This window comes from Odocoileus virginianus, chromosome 5 (genome assembly GCF_023699985.2).
Source record: "Odocoileus virginianus isolate 20LAN1187 ecotype Illinois chromosome 5, Ovbor_1.2, whole genome shotgun sequence".
Lineage (NCBI taxonomy): Eukaryota > Metazoa > Chordata > Mammalia > Artiodactyla > Cervidae > Odocoileus > Odocoileus virginianus.
The window spans coordinates 37,828,727-37,851,791 of record NC_069678.1 but is presented as its reverse complement, the minus strand read 5'-3'; the positions used below and the strand labels follow the sequence as shown (position 1 = coordinate 37,851,791).

At 40.2% G+C, this 23,065-nt stretch overlaps 1 protein-coding gene and 1 long non-coding RNA gene across 4 annotated transcripts in view; one reads left to right on the top strand and one right to left on the bottom strand.

Moving 5' to 3' along the window:
• The window catches only part of KYAT3 (kynurenine aminotransferase 3), a 67,108-nt gene extending 55,747 nt beyond the window's left edge, over positions 1–11,361 (bottom strand). The window contains exons 1-2 of one of the 3 annotated variants that reach the window (XM_020890197.2): positions 11,272–11,361; positions 3,791–3,890 (exon numbers count right to left, since the gene is read on the bottom strand). In XM_020890197.2, coding sequence (XP_020745856.1) covers positions 3,791–3,889 — 99 coding nt within the window. In that variant the 5' untranslated portion in view covers position 3,890; positions 11,272–11,361. Of the gene's footprint in view, positions 1–3,790; positions 3,891–11,271 lie in introns of those variants that run through there. The other 2 variants (XR_011487801.1, XM_020890198.2) reach the window with 2 other exon arrangements.
• The window catches only part of LOC139035197 (uncharacterized), a 67,725-nt gene continuing 54,470 nt past the window's right edge, over positions 9,811–23,065 (top strand). The window contains exons 1-2 of the long non-coding RNA XR_011487802.1: positions 9,811–10,066; positions 11,001–11,593. This is a non-coding gene — a long non-coding RNA (uncharacterized lncRNA). The remainder of the gene's footprint in view (positions 10,067–11,000; positions 11,594–23,065) is intronic.

Genomic DNA, 23,065 nt, shown 5'->3' with positions numbered 1-23,065 from the left:
GCTCACAGCTGTGCCACAACTGCTGAGTCTGTGCTCCGGAGCTCAGGAACTGCAGCTGCTGAAGTCCGGGTGCTCTAGAGGCTATGCTCTGAAATGAGAGAAGCCACCACAGTGAGAAGCCCATGAATCACAACTAGAAAGTGGCCCCTGCTCACTGCAACTAGAGCAAAACTGCATGTAGCAATGAAGACTCAGCACAGCCAAAAGTAAATTACGTTAAAAAGGAAAAAAAAACTCCCCTCAAACAAGTCTAGGACCTGATGGCTTCAGTGGGAAATTCTACCAAACAAATAAAGAAGAACTTAATCTTTTCAAAGTATTAAAAAAAAAAAAAAAAAAAACAGAAAAGAAGAGTTCACTCTACAATGCCACCATTACTCTGATACCAAAACCAGACAGTCACTAACAAAACAAGAAAATTATTACAGGCCAGTATCCTTGATGAATACAGAGGCAAAAATCCTCAACAAAATACTAGCAAATAGAATCCAATAATACATAAAAATGATCACACACCATGATCAAGTTGGATTTATTCCAGTGTCACATGGATAAAGGGAAGTAGCTCAGTCGTGCCGACTCTTTGAGACCCTATGGACAGTAGCCTGCACCAAGCTCCTCCGTCCATGGGATTTTCTAGGTAAGAATGCTGGAGTGGGTTGCCGTTTCCTTCTCCAGGGAATCTTCCCGACCCAGGGACTGAATCCAGGTCTCCCGCATTGTAGATAGACACTCTACCGTCTGAGCCACCAGGGAAGTCCTGTTACATGGATAATTCAACACACACAAATCAATGATACATCATTTCAACAAAAGGAAACACAGAAACCACATGTATTCTCAATAGCTGCAGAAAAAGCATTTGATAAAACACAGCATGAATTCATGATAAACACTCTTCTTAAAGTGGGTATAAAGGGTACATAGCTCAACATAAAACATAATACAGGTCATTTATGACAAACCTATAGCCAATGTAATATTCAACACTGAAAAGCTGAAAGCATTCCTGTTAAATTCGGGAACAAGACAAGGATGCCCACTCTCACTGCTTTTATTTAACATAGTATTGAAAGTCACAGACACAGCAGTCAGACAAGAAAAATAAAATAAAAAATTGGAAGGGAAAAGGTCAATTTGTCAATAGTTGTAGATGACATGATACTCCTTATATAGAGAAACCTAAAGTCTCCACACAAAACCTATTAGAACTAATAAATTCAGCAAAGTTGCAGCATACAAGATTAGTACACAGAAATCTGTTGCTCTTCTAGTCACTAATAATGAAATATCAGAAAGCAAAAGTAAAAAAACTCCCATTAAAAATCACATCAAAAACATAAAGACCTAATAAGAAACTTATCAAGGAGGTGAAAGACTTGAAATTGAAGATGATTTAATTAAATGTAAAGATATCTTGAGCTCTTGGAATGGAATAATTAATATTCTTAAAGTGACCATAGTACCCAAAGCAATCTACAGAATTTCTATCAAAATATATATGACATTTTTCATAGAATTAGAACTAAACAAGGTTTTAGAACTAGAACTAAACAAAGTTCTAGAACTAGAACTAAAACAAAATTTACATGAGACCACAAAAGATCCAAAATTGACAACACGATCTGGAGAAAAAAGAAAAAACCTGAAGATATAACCCTCCTAACTTCAGACTATACTAGAAAGCTACAGTAAGCAAAACAGTGTTGGTATTGGTACAAAAACAGATAAACAGGTTAAAGGAAGAAACTAGAGAGTCTAGAAATAACCTACTCAGCTTTGGTCAGCTAATCTACATAAAGGAGGTAAGATCATATAGGGAGAAAAGACAATCTCTTCAATAAGTGGTGCTGGGAAAACTGGACAGCCACATGTAAAATAATGAGATTAGAACATTCTCTCATACCATATACAAAAACAAACTCAAAATGGCTTAAAGACCTAAATGTAAGACAGATACCATAAAATACTCAGGAGAAAACATACAGGAGAAAAACAGTCTTTGACATACGTCATAGCAGTATTTTCTTAGTCTCCCAAGGCGAAAGAAATAAAGGAAAAAATTAACAAATGGGACCTAATCAAAATTAAGTTTTTGCATAGCAATGGAAACCATTAATAAAATGAAAAGACAACCTACAGAATGGGAAAAAATACTTGCAAATGACGCAACCAACAAGGAGTTAACACCCAAAATATACAACCAGCTCACACAACTCAATATCAAAAAAACAAAGACCTAATCAAAAAATGGGCAGAAGACCTGAATAGATATTTTTCCAAAGAAGATATACAGAGAGATGGCTACTAGGCACATAAAAAGATGCTCAACATCACTAGCTAACAGAAAAATGTAAAACAAAAGCACAATGAGCTATCAACTCATAGTGATCAGAAGGGCTATACTAAAAAATGTCTGTAAATAATAAATGTGTAGAAACAGGAATCTTTGTACCCTGTTGGTAGAAATGTAAATAGGTACAGCCAGTATGGAAAACAGTATGGAGGTTCCTTAAAAATTTTTTTAAAAATTTAAAAATAAAACTACTATATGATCCAACAAGTCCACTCCTGGGTATATACCTGGGGGGGAAAAACACCTCTGATTCAAAAGGATGCATGCTCCTCAATGTTCATAATATCACTATTTATAACAGCCAAGACATGAATGGCACCCAGGCACCATCAACAGATGACTGGCTTAAGAAGATGTGGTATATATACAAAGGAATATAACTCTCTATAAAAAAGAATGAAATACCAACATTTGCAGCAATGTGGATGGACCTAAAGAATATTATGCTAAGTAAAATAAACAGAGAAAAACAAATACTATATGATAGCACTTATATGTGGAATCTAAAAACAAACTTGTGGTTATCAAAGCAGGTGGGGTGAAATGAGGAGCGTGTGATTAACAGATACAAACCACTATACAGGAAATAGATAAGCAATAAGGATTTGCTGTATAGCACAGGGAATTATACTCAATATCCCATGATAATCTATAATGGAATATAACCTGTAAAAAAAAAACTGAATCACTATGCCGTATATCTGAAAGTAACACAATATTATAAATCAACTATATTTCAATTGAAAAAAATAAATAAATACATTGAGATAACGAATAAAATGCCCTGCACTATGCCTGACAAGGCTATGGTTTTTCCAGTAGTCATGTATGGATGTGAGAGCTAGAATATAAAGAAAGCTGAGCACCGAAGAATTGATGCTTTTGAACTGTGGTGTTGGAGAAGACTCTTGAGAGTCCTTTGGACTGCAAGGAGATCCAACCAGTCCATCCTAAAGGAAATCAGTCCTGGGTGTTCATTGGAAGGACTGATGTTGAAGCTGAAACTCCAGTACTTTGGCCAGCTGATGTGAAGAGCTGACTCACTGGAAAAGACCCTGATGCTGGGAAAGACTGAAGGCGGGAGGATAAGGGGACAACAGAGGATGAGATGGTTGGATGGCATCACCAACTCAAGAGTTTGGGTAAACTCCGGGAGTTGGTGATGGACAGGGAGGCCTGGCGTGCTATGGTTCATGGGGTCGCAAAGAGTCAGGCACGACTGAGCAATTAAACTGAACTGATGCCTGACATACAGACAGGCAAGCAGTTGTCCAGTCAAAGTCAGTTCTAGCTAATGACAAGAGATCATTTCAGCTTATATAACACAAATGCTCATTCTAATAAAATAATTAAAATAGCCATGAAAAATTGTCTTTTTCAAACACTGCAGAATATGTGCAATTTTATTTCTATAAGTGACTAAGCAATACCTACAGCAAAAGTAGACAGTCCAAGGATTTTTGAAGCACAAACTGTCTTCAGGAATTCAGGTCTACTGCTAAGGGTGCAGAGTCTCCCCCAGGCCAAAAACATGCTACAGAACAGAAGAAAAAAATTTAAAGGGAGTAAATGTATACTTATATCACTATTAAACACAGCTACCCAACAGACCATAACCTTGTATAAAATAGAAACTAACTTTTTCTATAGCTGAGTTTTCTTTCTATGATATAATCTCTCATTATGACAAATGTTCCAATTATTCCAATAGAATTCTTCTTTATACAAATTTATACATGTGTCATTTTAAACTCTATCTGTAAGGATATGATGAATTTAAAAAATAAAGCTCTACTTTAGTCTAGAGCATTAAACTATAGGAAGTAAAAGTTCTATTTCTAGTAGACATAAAATCCAGAATGTTTCAATCTAAGAACTACTGAAACTCAGAATCATCTGGAGAAGTCACTAGTAAAAGCACAATGCCTAACAGTAAATTAAAGTTGTTAGAAGCAGGTTATTTAGAAAGCTATTTGAAAAGGACTATAGTAGATCCTTGAGAAATAAAAAGAATATATGAATGAAACTTCCCTTATTTTTTTAGATAGTACTTTCCTCATCAATTCTATAATTAGCAAGCCCCATTAAGAGATTCCAGCTACCTAGCAGACATGCATTCTGAATTACTTCTCTACCTGATTCTGAATTATTTCTCTACCTGTAAGGAAATTATTATCACTATGGGTCAACAGAAGGAGATCAAAGCAAAATGGGACTTCTCTTATGATATTGCCACTTACAAGCAAAAGAATTCAGGGCAGTAGAAACTTCCCATAAGGTTTTACTCCAACAATGTTCTATCAGTGGAGGGCATCTCCTTTATCTTTAATAATCAAACTTAAAAAAAGAAAAAAAGACATACTTTATGGATTCAAACTGCCTACTGAAACTAATTATGAATCCCTTAAGTGACCAAAATTTGAAGGCTACAGAAAGCTTTATATGTGAGAAATAACACATTTGATGTTTCTAAAAAAGTAAAATAGAAAATCCTGACCTTGTCAACAAAATCTCAGCTTCAATGACAGCTTCTTGGCCATTCTACATCACATGAGCCTAAGTTAACTCTCTGTAAAGCACTTTGGCTGACAACTCACTTGCTCATTTGGTAATTTAATATAGGTGCCGTGAGTAGGGGCCTGGTGTGTTTAGTTTACTTCTCTGGTACACAGGAGGCAAGTTATAAATAAATGTGTCAAATGAATGAGTACATAAAATCACCATATAAATTAATGATTTAAGTGAACCATTTATAATGAGTTCTTTTATGAAATAGTGATTCCTTTGTAAATAACAACTTCTTAGGTTTCTTTCAAGTCAAAAAAGAAAGAAAAGTGAAGTCGCTCAGTCGTGTCCAACTCTTTAGGATCCCAAGGACTGTAGCCTACCAGTCTCCTCCATTCATGGGATTTTCCAGGCAAGAGTACTGGAGTGGGTTGCCATTGCCTTCTCCAGGGGATTTTGCTGACCCAGGGATCGAACCTGGGTCTCCCACATTATAGGCAAACAATTTACCGTCTGAGCCACCGGGGAAGTCTCTTTCAAGTCAAAGTTTTCTTAAATCAAGAAATGCCTATTCTTGGGTCATTCATAGTTTTGTTCAGGAATAAAATATTAATGGGATTAGGCAGTAGGGATAGTTCTGAGGAAAGGTATTACTGAACAACAGTAACTATCTTGAACAATCTTCACTCAGTATCAAGAAGTTATTTGAATTCAGACAATGTATTTTTCAACAAATTCCCAATTGTTTAAATTCAGCCTAATTTCTTTGGTATTAAGGAAAGTGTAAGTAAAATATTTTCTTGCAAGTAGACAAGTGAGAGAAACCTCTTCTAAGTTCTTCGCATAAATGAGGGTTGGGGGCTGAGAGGGGAGCAAACAGGATTAGGAATCAGGATGTGCTGTGCTTTGCTTAGTCATTCAGTCATGTCTGACTCTTTGTGAACCTATGGACTGTAGCCCACCAGGCTCCTCTGTCCATGGGAATTCTCCAGGCAAGAATACTGGAGTGGGTTGCCATGTCCTCCTCCAGGGGATCTTCCCAACCCAGGTCTCCCACGTTGCAGGCAGATTCTTTACTGTCTGAGCCACCAGAAAGAAAAAGAAAGAGAAGTTTCTCAGTCATGTCCGACTCTTTGCAGTCCCATGGACTGCAGCCTACCAGGCTTCTCCGTCCATGCGATTTTCCAGGCAAGAATACTGGAGTGGGTTGCTATTTCCTTCTCCAGGAGGTCTTTCCGACCCAGGGATTGAACCACGGGTCTCCCGCATTGTACGCAGACGTTTTACAGTCTGAGCCACCAGGGAATTCACCACCAGGGAAGTCCGTAAATACTGGAGTGGGTAGCCTATCCCTTCTCCAGGGGATCTTTCCAACCCAGGAATCAAACTAGGGTCTCCTGCATTAGAGGCAGATTCTTTACCAGTCGAGTTACAAGGAATCAGAGTACCTGGATTCTAATCCATATTTTTCATATTAAAAAAAAAATTTCTATTCTCAGACAATTCCCAAACTCTTGCTGGGCCTTAGTTTCTTCATATTTCTGAACAGATAAATAAATGAATCCTTGAAGGTAACCTCAGAAAGTACTGTTAAGTCACTGGCTGGTTGTGTGTGACCTCAGAGAGCAGGTCTTGGGAGATTTCCCCTCAGACTAGGTGAGCCACGTCTTCTGGCCACCAGACCTCAGTACTGATTGCCCCTAGGGAGTTGACACTAAATCTGCTGGTTTTCATCTGGAAATTCAAAGCCTAAATCCCATCCCTCTCCCATTTTCCATAGCACATTACCTCTATAATGCAATATATTGCCTGGAAACTGACACAGCTCTTCACTTCTCTTTCACTTATCAACTTTCTACTGTGCCTCTTGGAACCATTCTCAGCAAATCCCATTATATATGTTTTCAGAGAGTTCCTTCTACCTCCTAGCTTGAACTCAAACATTATTGCTCCCTGAAGATAGTACTTCTATACTCCTCAGTGTCAGCTTTTGTTTGTATATGTTCCACTTACCTCTTTCTTGCTGTCTATTCTACCATTACTGGACTATTACTCCCCTCATCTGCCTCATTGATATTATTATTAATATCTCTGACCTGATGATAACTCCTTGTCATTTTAGAATTTTATCATTAGGCACAGTTTTCTTCTCAACTCTAAGATCTGTGATTACCCCAGGTAATTCCAATGTCTTCAGAGATAACTCACCCAACAACTGATGTCCCGGTGCCCATTGCTCATTCCACTCTACGCACTGTCTCCGAAGTTCACACTGTACACCTTGCCATTACCACAATCTGGTCTAATCCCAAAACAATTAACTGAAGTATTCTGTCCTTGACCATACACTACCTATCCTTTCAATTAAATTCTTCCAACTAATATTATACATCAATATCTCTAGATCTCCAGGAGGCTGCCTCTCCTTTTCCCAATCAGCCCTCACCTTCCTTTATTTTCCAATTTAGATGCCAGTTCCACAGCTTCAGTAATGTTCTTGACAATGCCCTAGGTCCCCTTGTTTGTCTTTGCACCTACCTATTGGGTTGGCCAAAAAGTTCCTTCCATATTTTAAGTAAAAATAAAAGACACATTTTTTTCATTTTCACCAAGAACTTTATTGAATAATATATTCATCATTTTGTTCCACTACCTTCTGCCATTTTCCAAGCAACTTCATAATTCCATCTCCCCCAAATTTTTATCTTTTTGAGCAAAGATGTGTTCCGAGTGACTTTTACAACCTTCCAGGGAGTTGAAAATCATTCCATTAAGAAAATTTTATAAGGACAGAAATAAACGGACATCTGAAGGTGCAATATCTGGTGAATACGATGAATGAATCAGAACTTCCCAGCCTAGCTGTAACACTTTTTGACTGGTCATCAAAGAAACATGCAGTCTTGTGTTATCCTGATGAAAGACCATGGGTTTTTTGTTGACTAATTCTGGATGCTTTTCCTCAAGTGCTGCTTTCAGTTGGTCTAAATGGGAACATTACTTGTTGGAATTAATCATCTGGTTTTCCAGAAGGAGATCATAATAGAGGATTCCCTTCCAATCCCACCATATACACAACACCTTCTTTGGATGAAGAGCAGCCTTTGGTATGGTTGGTGGGTCATTTCACTTGCCACATGATCTCTTCTGTTCCACATTATTGTACAGTATCCATTTTTTAGTGTCCATCACAATTTTTTAAATTTATTTTTTGATTTTTTAAAATGTACATGGATATGACATATTATGTATTAGGGCTATCATAATACAATCTAACAAAATTGTTTTGAATGAAGTTAAAAACAACTAAGTGCTACTAGAGTCATCTTATGGAAAAAAGCAAATGCACCTTTTGGCCAACCCAATATAAAACCCTGACCCTAGAGGAACTCAATTATAGTGTCTGTTTTTTCCTATGGCCCATGAAGCTTTGTACTGCTGCAGAAAATCACAAAGGATAGGATTGGTTTCACCAAAAATTGATGGTCATTAATTTCAAAATGATCCCCAAAACTCTAGCATTTCTCCTATATTATATAGGTAAAGATGGTAGAGGATGCCAACCCAAAATATGCCACTTTGGCCTAAGGTTTATTTTGACCTAAAGGCATGTAAAAATAGTCGAGCCAAGAAGAGTGATCTGATCATACCCTTTCTTCCTGAAAACAGGAGATAACATGCCCATGTGAAAGATACCTGCTCTGTATCAGGGGCGGGGGGCGTGAGGTATGGAGAGAGACATTCTTAGAGAGTTAAAGCTGAGAGAATTCTGTACAAACAGACCTAGTTAAAATAATTCTTATCTTCCATTAAATTTCCCCATATTTTTTGGTTACTTTCCCACAAAGGCCTCTCTCTGTTCAACCTGCCTTAAAAGCATTTGATTTTGCCACTTCTTTGGGTCTTCATTTTCTCACAAAAGCGTCTCTGTCATATAGAACTTAAACTAAATATGTGCTTTTCTCACGTTAATCTGTCTTATGTCAGTTTAATTCTCGGCCTCAGCCAAAAGCCATTAAAAGAATAGGCAATATTTCTCTCCCATAGTACAAAATGATTATTTTAATTTTTCCAACACTCCTCTAACAGATAGCCCTCTTTAGTCTAAGCAGATGACCATGTTGTCTATCAGAGAGAAAACAGAAGCCATCATATGGAAATTTTTTCAACTTGCCCACATCTAAAAAAACTAAACCAAAAACATTCCTTTTTTCTTCCTATTATAATAAACTGATCCTGCTACAAAAGAACAGCCTCTCCTCCCATGACTTGGATGCTATTTCTCTCCCTTGCTCCATTGACTGTTACCACTCTCTTCTATATTCGTCTCTCCTAGTTAAGAAGATATAATTTTATTGACTGTTCTTTTGCTCAACCTATACTTCCTAGCCCAGGGCAACGTAACATTTCTACTGATTACTCCAGAGAGGCAGCTCTGGCCCAAGTCAATTTTGACCTTCATACTGATAAATCCAGTGGACATTGTGAAATTCTCACTTTTCTTTAGTTCTCTTCAGCTTTGTATCTGCTGGTTAAGCCCTATCTCCTCCCAGAAACACTATGTTCCCTTGGCTTTTGACACACTACAATCTCTCATTTTCCTCCCACGTCAATGACGAAATTCCTCAGTGCCCAGATACAGGCTCGATTTTCTTCTCACTCATTACTCTCACTAGGTAATTTCGCTGTAGAAGGAATTGTGGGGGCATCGGTGAAAAACTGGCTCCAAAGAAATCTAAGCAGGCTAACAGACACATATTCAGAACCTCTAAGACTTACTTCTTTTGTACTTTAAACAAACACTTTTTGAGCAGCACTTTCAAGCAATTAACTTTCCCTATGCATATTCACTAATAAAAACACCTGAGATATCACTGAAAAGTTGGAAAAAATAAAAAGGTATATGGCTTTTAATATTAAACCACATTTTCACTGTTTTGGTTTTTTTTCTCATTTATACTTAAAAACGATGCTCTGTGAAGAAAATCAGGAAACTGTGAATCAGTGTCATCTAGTAAACATGAATATGGCATATTATACATAAGGTAAATTCTACTGTAATGTAGGCATGATCAACAGAAAATTTATTTATTATCTTTGGTGTAGATTGTTTAAAACGAAGATACTGAAGATATGTGTGGTGCATCTGGGGGTGACCTGAAGTTGAGAAGGCTGATGAATTGTTACAGAATCCAGAGCCAAAAGGTGAGTAAAGCAATCCAAATGAATGGTAAAAAGTTTGAAGCGCTGGGCTTAAAATCCAAATGATGAATTTCTAACCAGTTTACATACTGAGGAGGAGAGGTAGGAAGAGATGCAGTGAATCCCACAAAGTCCAGAATGTTCAGGTTAATTGCAAGCTCAAGGAAGATTAATGTATGACTGCCAAAAGAGCGAGTGCTAGTTAATGTACAAAACAGGTTAAGAGTCTGATCAAAAGTTTATTTCCACTTCTTGCTCTGCCTGTTAGTCCACTTCTAGAATGTTTCTAAGGCTTACTGATAAAACAGAGGGAAAGTAGGAGGTGAAGAAGGTACTGGCAGGGAAAGTACAGTGGGAATAATAAACCTCAAAGCCTGAAGCAAGAATGGAAAAATCCGCCATATGGGGCCGGTATAAGACAGGAGACATGAGCCTGAAAACGCTGAAAAGCTGTTTTGTGAAAGCGGAATTCTAGCAGTTATAAACTTCTGTAGAGGGCAGTAATATGGCGCTCGGTTTAAGTTGGCAGGAGCTCGGTTTTAGGCCCACGTGACTTAAAACTTAGTAATGGTGGGTGTGCAGCCAGGTGTGGAAGGAGCCGACTGCCCGGCTCAGGCAGAGGTGGAGGAGCCCCGCGCCTGCAAGACGGAGTGTCCGTACTCGGAGGGGGGCTCCAAAAGCACCAGACTGGACCGCTTTTCTTTAATGTAAAAACCATGGGTTCCACTAAGAGCCACTATGTGGTAGGTTAGCAGCCTGTGTTTCCTTTTTTTATTGAGAATCTCGGTTACGGATCAACTGGACTCGGTATCAGCTTCCTACACCTTTTACAAAACATCCAAATTGCAAAATCAAGCGCAAAAAGGGGAGACGAGGACCAGGGTCCCGGGGTCCCACTCTAGAAGGCCAGCACTTCAGTGTTATTTCCTCTCCGCAGCAAACTCTGAAGCTCCAGCGCTGACCCTTTGCTACCAGGCCTGCAGTCCACCGAAGCCGAGTCAAGAGGCACAACTCCGAGCTCCTGCCCCAACTCGGGAAGGCGATTCCGAATCTTGTTGGAAATCTAACCCCCGCTCTTCCTCCAACCTCGCCAGGCGCGCGGCCCGGCAGCGCACCCCAACCGGTCTCCCGCCTCATCTCGCTCCCGGTGGGTCTGAGGCAAAACAGCAAACACGATCACCCGAGTGCCCTTCTAGCGCCACACTCACCTTTCTCGCGCGAACACGTCGCTTCCCGGAGCTCAAGTCCCGCGAGGGCTCGAGAGCCTGATGGGGCGGGATTCGGTTTAGGGGCGGAGCCTGAACGGAAACTGACTGGGGTCGCGGACTCGATGCGTTAGAGTAGGAGCGGGGGTGAAAAGGGGGCGGAGAGTGGTCGGAGGAGAGTAAGCCGGCAGGATGGAGCTTCGCTGCGATGTGATCAGGATTGTCTTTGGGGCTTGGATTCGGACGCGATTTGCTGTGCGGACAGCGGGATTGGGGTGGACCAGGCAGGTGGAGATGAGGAGCCAGATCGGAGATGCTGAAGCAGGTCTGGTTAAGGGGTGGAATGGGGCGGGGGGTTGTCTAAGGCCGGGATTGGGTATGAAATTTAGGTCCACAGCTCTAATTGGATGTATGTGACCGATTGGTTTGGGGCGGATTCTAGGGCAAGGATTGATTTGGAAGAAAGGGCGAGAGGTGGGGCCACAGGACTTACATAAGGGGAGGGTTGTAGTTAGAATGATGTTAGAAGGTGCCAGAGAGGGCAAGGCTAAAGAGAGTGTGTAAAAGGGTTTGTACGTGTATTTATTACCTGGCGGGGGCTGGGGCTGGGGGGTGGGGGGTGCGGTTTGAACAAAAAAGCACAGAGGAACTTTACCTTCCTAAACGAGTTCGATCAGAGAACTGAAAATGGAATGTGGTGTGAAACTGAGAAGGAAAATAAGTGACACTTGAAACGGTGAAGGAAAAATATCGGCTAGGAGAAAAAGGAACACCAGGAATTACTCATCTGTTGAGGGCGGTGTTTAGTGAAAGGAGAGGTTCTGGTAAGAATTGAGTTTCATAACTAGATTTTTCTTCCTCTCCTAATTTAAGAAGACGAGTGGATAGAAGGAGTGGGAAGAGCAGTAGCTTGTTATTCAACTACAGAGGAGAGAACAAAGATAATCTTTGGTTGAAGGAATCTACTCTGCAGCTAGGTACCAAGAGATTCAGAAGTTGATTAGGTGGGTGGAGAAATTATTGTGTACAGTAGGGAATCTACCCCAGACTGTGAGCTACTGTGAGGCACAATGGTTTGTCAATACTCTCCACCAAGAGGCCACAAGGAACACACCTGTAGTTAAAAGGTTGGGTTTATTACTCCTTGCAAAAAGAGAGAGCTTACATCTTGGGGAACTGTGGGTCGTTTCAATAACAAACTGGTAGATGAGTTGTAGAGGATTTGGGCTTATATTGAGTGATTTGGGGGGAGGGTCCAAGGAAATGGAGATCCATGCTGTTTTGTGTGCTGTCAGGAAGTGGGGGTAATCATTAGATTGGGTATCATAATATACCTCATGTAGAAGAAGGGAGGAAAATTGCAAAGCTAATTTTGTAATTGATAAAAAGCAATGTTTTTGCTAGTCAGGAGAGGAGGAAGTTTGCTGTTTTGGTAGTTGGCAGTGACCTTGTTTTATCTGGGTTTAGGTGCAATTATTGCTTGAGCTTGTCTGTTGTGTCACTTCGTCATAATTGTAGAGTGACTGTCTGATGTTAGTGTTCTGTCAGATTGCCATATTTTACCGGAAACACCTGGGCTAGTTCCTAACAACGTTGAAACCTTAAGGGTAAGTTTCAGTTCAGTCCCTCATACCAGGTACTGGTTTTCTTTTTCTCAGATTTAACAAATACATGAATTGACAACGTAGATGCCGAGCCTTCGGGGGGTAATGGGGCACAGAAAGTGTCTCAAACCTTAAAGAGGAAGAAACAGACCATAGTTAAATAAATACATACAGTGACTTCAGATGGTGATAAGTGCTCTGAAAGAAACAATGAGGGTTGGAGAGTGCAGATAGTTTAAATATGATAGTCAGGAAGTCTTCTTTTTTGAGAAGGTAGCGTTTGAACCAGAACTGAATGATAAAGAGACAGCCTTGTCAAAAATAATTCTTGAAAGGAAAATAGCAGTTGAAAAGGCTCTGATATATGAGTAAACTTGGCAAGTGAGGAACAGGAGAGAGGCAGGTGTGTCTAAAACACAGTAATCCAGGGGAAAGTGCTTCCAGATTAGGATGGAGAGGAAGACAGGGACCAGATCATGCAGATGAAGACCACAGAAAGTTTTTATTTTATATTGAAGTAGCCACTGGAAAACCTTAAGCAGAGTGATAACGTAATCTTCAGTTCAGTTCAATCACTCAGTCATGTCCAACTCTTTGAGACCCCATGAATTGCAGCACGCCAGGCCTCCCTGTCCATCACCAACTCCTGGAGTTTGCCCAAACTCATGTCTGTTGAGTCGGTGATGCCATCCAGCCATTTCATCCTCTGTCATCGCCTTCTCCTCCTGCCCCCAATCCTTCCCAGCATCAGGGTCTTTTCCAATGAGTCAACTCTTCACATCAGGTGGCCAAAGTATTGGAGTTTCAGCTTCAACATCAGTCCTTCCAATGAACACCCAGGACTGATCTCCTTTAGGATGGACTGGTTGGATCTCCTTGCTGTCCAAGGGACTCTCAAAAGTCTTCTCCAACACCACAGTTCACAAGCATCAATTCTTCAGCACTCAGCTTTCGTTGTAGTCCAACTCTCACATCCATACATGACTACTGGAAAAACCATAGCCTTGACTAGATGGACCTTTGTTGGCAAAGTAATGTCTCTGCTTTTTAATATGCTATCTAGGTTGGTCATAACTTTCCTTCCAAGGAGTAAGCTTCTTTTAATTTCATGGCTGCAGTCACCATCTGCAGTGATTTTAGAGCCCCCCCAAAATAAAGTCTGACACTATTTCCACTGTCTGCCCATCTATTTCCCAGGAGGTAATGGGCAGATGGCATGATCTTAGTTTTCTGAATGTTGAGCTTTAAGCCAACTTTTTCAGTCTCCTCTTTCACATTCATCAAGAAGCTTTTTAGTTCCTCTTCACTTTCTGCCATAAGGGTGGTGTCATCTGCATATCTTAGTCACATTTATTATTATTATTTTTTTTCTTAATCACATTTAAAATAGGCACTCCAGTTCCTTTGGAGAAGAGACTTGTTGGGCCCAGAGCAAAAGCAGAAAGATCTGTGGAGGTTGTTAGAGGGATAGATGATGTTTTCTGGGCTCAAGTGATGGCAAAGGAGGGAAAGAGTACTAAGGGTCACAATGTTCATTCTGCCAACATCTACTTACTCCTCTGTTTCAGCTCTACCCCTCCACAGTCACCTGTTGCCCTAACGATCAGGGAGCAAATAACGAGAATGAAGACAAAACACGAAATCTGGTGCAATGGGTCAGGGGACATGCAACCTCTACTGGACTGAGGTGCAGAGTCCACTCTGAGTCCAGCTTTTATTCCTAAATGCAGACTGCAGAACTTTTTTTTGATCTTATCTTTACCAAGACACTACACTGACATAGTCCAGATCTCCTTGTTTTTACCCCAGGCCATTCCCTTTTGGGCTTGTCTCAGGAACAATCAGCAAGTGCATAGGCAGCGTTCAAGCCTGATCCCGATCCCGTGTTCCAAGGTCTATGCTTTCATGATCCCAGTTATACTCCCTTCTGGGTCTGGTCTTGGGGTTTGTAACAAGGAGATTATTCTTAAGAAAAACATGAAAGATAATCATTAACACAGTTTCTTAACATATGCTGTTTTTCCAGGTGCAATTTCTGTGGAATTTCTCAAGGCTGTGAAAGTACATTTTTAGGAATTCCCACTACAGTCACCTCTGCCTAGCTTCTCCTGACTTGGAGCCTCTCTGTTTGCAGTCTTCAGAGTATAAACTGCCAATCTATTGCTGAAGTGAAGGAGAGCCAGTTATTGGGGGTGCATGAACTTGCCGTGGGGACCTGGGGATCTAGTTCTTTGTTAGAAAGGACTTTAAATGACCATCCTGTGTTTAGTCCTGAATCTTTGAAGAGTTCTGTGAGGGTAGGTGTAGTTGCTTTCTTAACTTTCTTTGTGACTGATCTGGGATTCAAGTTTTTTAATCTACTCTAAATTTCTACCTGCCTATTTGCTTTCTAACATCTTTAGTCTTGCTGTCACTGTCATTCCCTTCGTTTTGGCTCTTACAGGGTTAACGCTTAAAAGAACTGCCTCATTGTTATTTCTGTGGGGTTTAAGTAGGGAGATCTCTAGTCTTTCCCATTCTATTGTTTTCCTCTATTTCTTTGCATTGATCACTTAGGAAGGCTTTCTTATCTCTCCTTGCTATTCTTTGGAACTCTGCATTGAGATAGATATAGCTTTCCTTTTCTCCTTCTTTTCTCAACTCTTGGTAAGGCCTCCTCAGACAGCCATTTTGCCTTTTTGCATTTCTTCTTCTTGGGGATGGTTTTGATCACTGCCTCCTGTACAATGTTACAAATCTCCATCCATAGTTCTTCAGGCAGTCCATCAGATCTATTCTCTTGAAAATTTTGTCACTTCGACTATATAGTCATAAGGGATTTGATTTAGGTCATACCTGAATGGTCTAGTGGTTTTCCCTGCTTTCTTCAGTTTAAGTCTGAATTTGGAAATAAGGAGTTCATGATCTGAGCCACAGTCAGCTCCCGGTCTTGTTTTTGCTGAGTGTATAGAGCTTCTTCATCTTAGGCTGCGAAGAATATAATCAATCTGATTTCAGTATTGACCATCTGGTGATGTCCATGTGTAGAATCGTCTCTTGTGTTGTTGGAAGAGGGTGTTTGCTATGACTAGTGCATTCTTTTGGTGAAATTCTGTTTGCCTTTGCCCTGCTTCATTTTGTACTCCACGGCCAAACCTCCCTGTTGTTCCAGGTATCTCTTGACTTCCTACTTTTGCATCCCAGTCTTCTATGATGAAAAGGAGATCTTTTTTGTGTTTGTGTGTGTGTTAGTTCTAGAAGGTCTTGTAGGTCTTCATAGAACCATTCAACTTCAGCTTATTCAGCATTACTGGTCGGGGCACAGACTTGGATTACTGTGATGCTGAATGGTTTGCCTTGGAAAAGAAAAGAAATCATTCTGTTGTTTTTGAGATTGCATCCAAATACTGCATTTTGGACTCTTTTGTTGACTATGAGGGCTACTCCATTTCTTCCAAGGGATTCTTGCCCACAGTAGTAGATATAATGGTCATCTGAGTTAAATTCACCCAATCCAGTCCATTTTAGTTCACTGATTCCTGAAATGTCTGTGTTCACTCTTGCCATCTCCTGCTTGACCACTTCCAATTTACCTTGATTCATGGACCTGACATTCCAGGTTCCTATGCAATATTGTTTTTTATAGCATTAGACTTTACTGCCATCACCAGTCACATCCACAACTGGGTGTTGTTTTCGCTTTGACTCAGGCTCTTCATTCTTTCTGGGGCTATTTCTTCATTCTTCTCCAGGAGCATATTGGGCTATAAGGAGTTCATCTTTCAGTGTCTTATCTTTTTGCCTTTTCATACTGTTCCTAAGATTATCAAGGCAAGAATGCTGAAGTGGTTTGCCATTCCATTTTCCAGTGAACCATATTTTTTCAGAACTCTCCATCATGACCTGTCCATTTTGGGTGGCCTTACATGGCATGGCTCATAGTTTCATTGAGTTAGACAAGGCTGTGATCCAAGTGATCAGTTTGGTTTGTTTTCTGTTATTGTAGTTTCCATTCTTTCTTCCCTCTGATGGATAAGGATATGAGGCTTGTGGAAAGATGCAAAGGTTGGTATGATAAAAGACAGAAATGTTATGAACCTAACAGATATTAAGATATTATCTTAATATATATCTATTATATATAATAGATATCTTAATATCTATCTTAAGATATTAAGATAGAAGATTTTAAGAAGAGATAGCAAAAATGCACAGAAGAACTATGCAAAAAAGATCTTCATGGCCAGATAACCACGATGGTGTGATCACTCACCCGGAGCCAAATATCCTGAAGTACGAAGTCAAGTGGGCCTTAGGAAGCATCACTATGAACAAAGCTAGGGGAGGTGATGGAATTCCAGTTGAGTGATTTCAAATCCTAAAAGACAATGCTATGAACGTGTTGTAATCAATACACCAGCAAATTTGGAAAACTCAGCAGTGGCCACAGGACTGGAAAAGGTCAGTTTTCATTCCAAGGCCAAAGAATGTTCAAACTACCATACAATTGCACTCATCTCACACTCTAGTAAAATAATGCTCAAAATTCTCCAAGCCAGGCTTTAACAGTACGTGAACCGTGAACTTCCAGATGTTCAAGCTGGATTTAGAAAGGCAGAGGAACCAGAAATCAAATTGCCAACATCTGTTGGATCATAGAAAAAGCAAGTGAACTCCAGAAAAACATCTGCCTCATTGATTATACCAAAGCCTTTGACTGTGTGGATCACAACAAACTGTGGAAAATTCTTAAAGAGATGGGAATACCAGACATCCTGACCTGCCTCCTGAGAAATCTGTATGCAGGTCAAGAAGCAACAGTTAGAACTGGACATGGAGCAAGGGACTGGATCCAAATTGGGAAAGGAGTATGTCAAGATTGTACATCATCACCTTGCTTATTTAACTGAAATGCAGAGTACATCATGTGAAATGCTGGGCTAGATGAAGCACAAGCTGGAATCAAGACTGCTGGGAGAAATAGCAATAACCTCAGATATGCAGATGACACCACCCTTATGGCAGAAAGTGAAGAGGAACTAAAGAGCCTCTTGATGAAACTGAAACAGGAGAATGAAAAAGCTGGTTTAGAACTCAGCCTTCAAAAAACTAAGACCATGGAATCCAGTCCCATCACTTCATGACAAATAGATGGGGAAACAATGGAAACAGAGACTTTATTTTGGGAGGCTCCAAAATCACTGCAGATGGTGACTGTAACTATGAAATTAAAGACTCTCTCTCCTTAAAGGAAAAGCTCTGACAAACCTAGATAGCATATTAAAGTTACAGACAAAGGTCTGTCTAGTCAAAGCTATAGTTTTCCTAGTAGTCATGTATGGATTGAGTGTTGGACCATAAAGAAGGCTGAGCACCGAAGAATTGATGCTTTGGAACTGTGATGTTGGGGAAGACTCTTGAGAGTCCCTTGGACTACAAGGAGATCCAACCAGTCCATCCTAAAGGAAATCAGTCCTGAATATTCATTGGAAGGACTGATCCTGATGCTTAACTCCAATACTTTGGCCACCTCATATGAAGAACTGACTCATTTGAAAAGACCCTGATGCTGGGAAAGATTGAAGACAGGAAGAGAAGGATGACATTCGATGAGATGGATGGATGGCATCACCAGCTGAATGGACATGAGTTTGAGTGTTTTCCAGGAGATGGTGAAGGACAGGGAAGCCTGGCATGCTGCAGTCCGTGGGGTCACAAAGAGTCAGACAGGACTGAGTGACTAAAGTGACTAAGTATACAGAGGAAGCGTAAGTGTATTTGATTCATTGTTACTGGTTTTTATGCCCATTCTTTAAGTGATTGAAAGACCACATGCTGGGCATTCAAATAGTTGTGATATGTTAAGCCATGTGTTATTCTTTATAGTCATGTTGGCATTTGAAAGAGCAATGTAAGGGACTCCTTTGAACTAATAGCTAATGAGTGTACTTTTATATCTTATGCTCATTTGTTTTCTGAATAAAAAAGCAATATCTCCCAAGGGCTTCCCTTGTGGCTCAGGTGGTAAAGAATCCACCTACAATGCGGGAGACCAGGGTTCTATCCCTCTTTTGGGAAGATTCTCTGAAGAAGGGAAAGGCTACCCATTCCAGTATTCTGGTCTGGAGAATTCCACAAACTGTGTAATTCATGGAGTCGCAAAGAGTCGGATACGACTGAGTGACTTCACTTCGCATCACTTCATCTCCTTTACGGAGATAAAGCCTTTTCCATTGCCTCATAGAGAAGACTAAAAATATTCTGAAATACAGCAGAGAGAAGGCAATATAGCCTACTTGGCAAGCCAAACTGTGTGGATCAGATCTCAGCTGTGCAGTTTTCTAACTGTATAACCTTGGGCGAGTTACTTCATATCTCTGTGCTTCAGTTTCCTTATCTGTAGGATGTAGATTTTAGAACCTTACTTATAGTGCTATTTTGAGGATTGACTGACTCCATAGACCTAAAAAAAAAAAAAAAAAAAACCAAAAAAGCTTAGAACTGTGCTCATTTCTTCCTAAGTACCGTACAATTGTTCCTTAAGAAAAAGGGAAAGAGAGTCTTTAGGATGAGGCTGCTAGTTATGCCCCAATATTTAGTGTTCTTCTCTTCTATAGCAGTACGACTCCCAAATTTCAGCAGAGTATTTGGATGCTTGCTTAAAGACTGCATCCCCAGTCTCTGTTGTAGCTGATAGGCCATAGGATATAAGTGGAAGCTGTCTGTGCTGTTTCTAGGAAATGTCTTGAGGAACCCTACACCCCTACTGATCCCTAGGTTAGTGGTTTCTCTGACAGTTGGAGTGCAGACATGTTGGCTATTTGAACCCCCAGGTGGAATCTTCAAGTTGAAGGTGGTAGAACAATGGGTGGAGAGAAGGAGCCTGAGCTTTAATATCATGAAGCCACCATTCTAGCTCTGGGCTTCCTATATTAACATAAGAGAGAAATCAACCTCAATTTTGTTGAACTCTTTCATATAGGTTTCCTGATATGCAGTCATAGTACTGCTGTGATTATTGACCCCTCTTGTTTGCTGACCAAAGGCACTTCACTTTACATAAATCTTCCAGATGACCATAGAGTGACAGAGGGGAAACAAAGTGAAAGATATTAGCAATGCCTTATTATCTGGAAATGCTTCTCAAGTGACATTTGTCCATTGTAGGTACTACGGGTCAGGCAGGCAGAACTAACTTCTTCTTTTACTCCTAATCCTAGAGCAGTACTAGGAAGGACCTGATCCAGAAGAAAATGACAACTGAGTCTAAGTTTGCAAGTTTCTAGAACCTTTTCCATCTTACATTCCTGCTATAAAGAGTTATATTCTTGAAAGTTGCTGAGAGTAAATCTTAAGCTTTGTCAACACACACACACAGACAAGAATTAACTATGTTAACTATGTGAGGGAGATGTATGTGTTAATTATCTTGATCTCCTTAATCTTTCTACAGTGTATATGTATATGGAATCACCATGTTGCCTGCTTTAAATATATACAACTATGTCAAAAAAGAGTTCCGTTTAGTTTTCAATCTCATGCAGCTATTTTAAATGGATTACTTTGTGTGTGCATATATATTATTACAGTAAATTAGTGTTTTTTTGGCCAAATTATGACAGCTGTACAAACATTAGCTTAAACATTTCAAAAATTATAGTAGAATGATTGGCCAGCATAACTATATATCTATTTTTTATATTTGTTTGTCTACCTGTGTACCTTCTCAAATACACATTTGGCAGGATTTATAGCAATTCGGATTGATGCTGAGGCTGAAACTCCAATACTTTGGCCACCTCATGCAAAGAGTTGACTCATTGGAAAAGACCCTGATGCTTGGAGGGGTTGGGGGCAGGAGGAGAAGGCAATGACAGAGGATGAGATGGCTGGATAGCATCACTGACTCGATGGACATGAGTTTGAGTAAACTCCAGGAGTTGGTGATGGACAGGGAGGCCTGGCGCGCTGTGATTCATGGGGTCGCAAAGAGTCGGACATGACAGCAACTGAACTGAACTGAACTGAATAATAGCAATTCAAATATTAATGTTGGTTACTAAGGATGAGAAAGTCTTCACAGTTGTGAACAGTTTTTAAAAAGCAAAAATGAATTGTGACTTTACAAATCAGTTGGGTCATAAAAATTCATTCAGAGCTTCCCTGGTGGTCCAGTGGTTAAGAATCCACTTGCCAGTGCAGAGGACACAGGTTTGATCCCCGGTTGGGGAAGATTGCACATGCCGCAGGGCATCTACCTGTGTGACACAACTGCTGAGCCCAAATGCCAAAACTGCTGAAGCCCGTGTACTGGGAGCCTGTGCTCTGCAATAGCAGAAGCCACTGCAACGGGAAGACTGCACACCACAACTAGAGAAAGCCCGTGCACAGCAGTGAAGACCAAGCACAGGGAGAAATAAATATTTTTTTAAAAATTCATTCAAAACATGGGGACCATGTGTAAGGTGTAACAATAAAAATTGTGCTGGTAGAAACATTGTGCCCTTCAAGACATGGGTTAGGTGTGTGGCTTCTGGCTAATGGTATTAGAAAATGATGCTACACAAGCACCACTGTGTTAGACCCTGGTAGAAATTTCTCTTCTCAGTATGGTGTTTTTCTTCCTTTCTCAATCAGACTTTGCCTCTGGAATTCTTGGATCACATTGGAGCTTTTCAGCTTTCAGAGGCCCCTCTCTTAAGGCTCTCAGCAGGTTCTCAGCTCCTGGAGCGTTTCTCTGGCTGCTGCCCTTTCCCCCACAATTTGTCCTGGTGTGCAGTGTCCTTTTGGCAATGCTGCTGGTCCAAAGTCAGTACTTCGTGCTTTATGACAGGCAGTTCCCTAGAGCAATGGCAGGACATAAACTGACACCTAGTTCTTTAGGTCTCTAAAGAAGGGATAACGAAGAAACCCTTTGTGGCAATAAAGAAGAAGATTCACTTCTAAATGATACAAGAATACAAATGGCTATCAAAGTCTGGAAACATTCAGTATGATGCTAAATAATCAAATGGTAAACTTTCAGGCAAAAACATCAGGAATTCAGTTGGGATGATAAATGCTGTGTATAAAATATTCATTCATGTGTTTAAAAATTCTTATTGTATGGGAGGGCATACTATGTATTTGACAACCTTCTAGATCCTGCTGATTCCATAATAACCAAAACAGAGAACATTTCTGCCCACCTGGAGCTTATATTTTACTGAGGGAGTTAGGCAATAAATATGCACAAAGTAAGAGGTTTCAGGAGTGATAAAATATGATTAAGAAAATTTAAAATACTGGCCACTAGATGGGGCTCATTGCTTTTTTCATTTCTTTTACCAGTTGCCTCAAAAAGATAAGAGAAGCTGAGTGCAGGACACACTGTGTTATGTTTTGTGGCCCTGTGATAGACCCTTTTTTTCCTAAGTTTGTTTCTCTTCCTATTTCTCCCTCCCAATTTTGATTTTTTCCTACTAGTTGATTGATAAGGGGAAACCTAGTTAAGACATATTATGGCATCATCTGAGATATCTTGGTGTAGTTGGTTAGATCAACTCATTCCAAATCATAGAAATGCTCTCCCCTCAATCTCCTGAGTATTTAATATCCTGTATTTATTTGTTTAATACCTGTATTCATCATTAGACTGTTAGCTCCTTAAGAGAGAAACTTCAACTGTGTTTTGCAGTCCTTGGCAGTGTACCTGGTAGGTCCTCAACAAATATTGTGAATGGATGAATCCCTTTAGTCTGAGCCATTCCTGTTTTCCACATAGTCTCATCTAACTTTTCTTGTTGTTGTTCAGTCACTCAGTTGTGTCCGACTCTTTGTGACCATTTGAACTGCAGCATGCTAGGCTTCCCTGTCCTTCACCATCTCCCGGAACTTGCTCAAACTCATGTCCATTGAGTAGGTGATACCATTGAACCATCTTGTACTCTGTAATTCCCTTCTCCTCCTGCCTTCAGTCTTTCCCAGTATCAGGATCTTTTCCAGTGAGTCAGTTCTTCTCATCAGGTGACCAAAGTACTGGAGTTTCAGCTTCAGCATCAGTTCTTCCAATGAATAGTCAAGATTGATTTCCTTTAGGATTGACTGGTTTGATGTCCTTGAAGTCCAAGGGACTCTCAAGAGTCTTCTCCACCACCACAGTTCAAAAGCATCAATTCTTCAGTGCTCAGCCTTCTTTAGAGTCCAACTCTCACATCCATACATGACTACTGGAA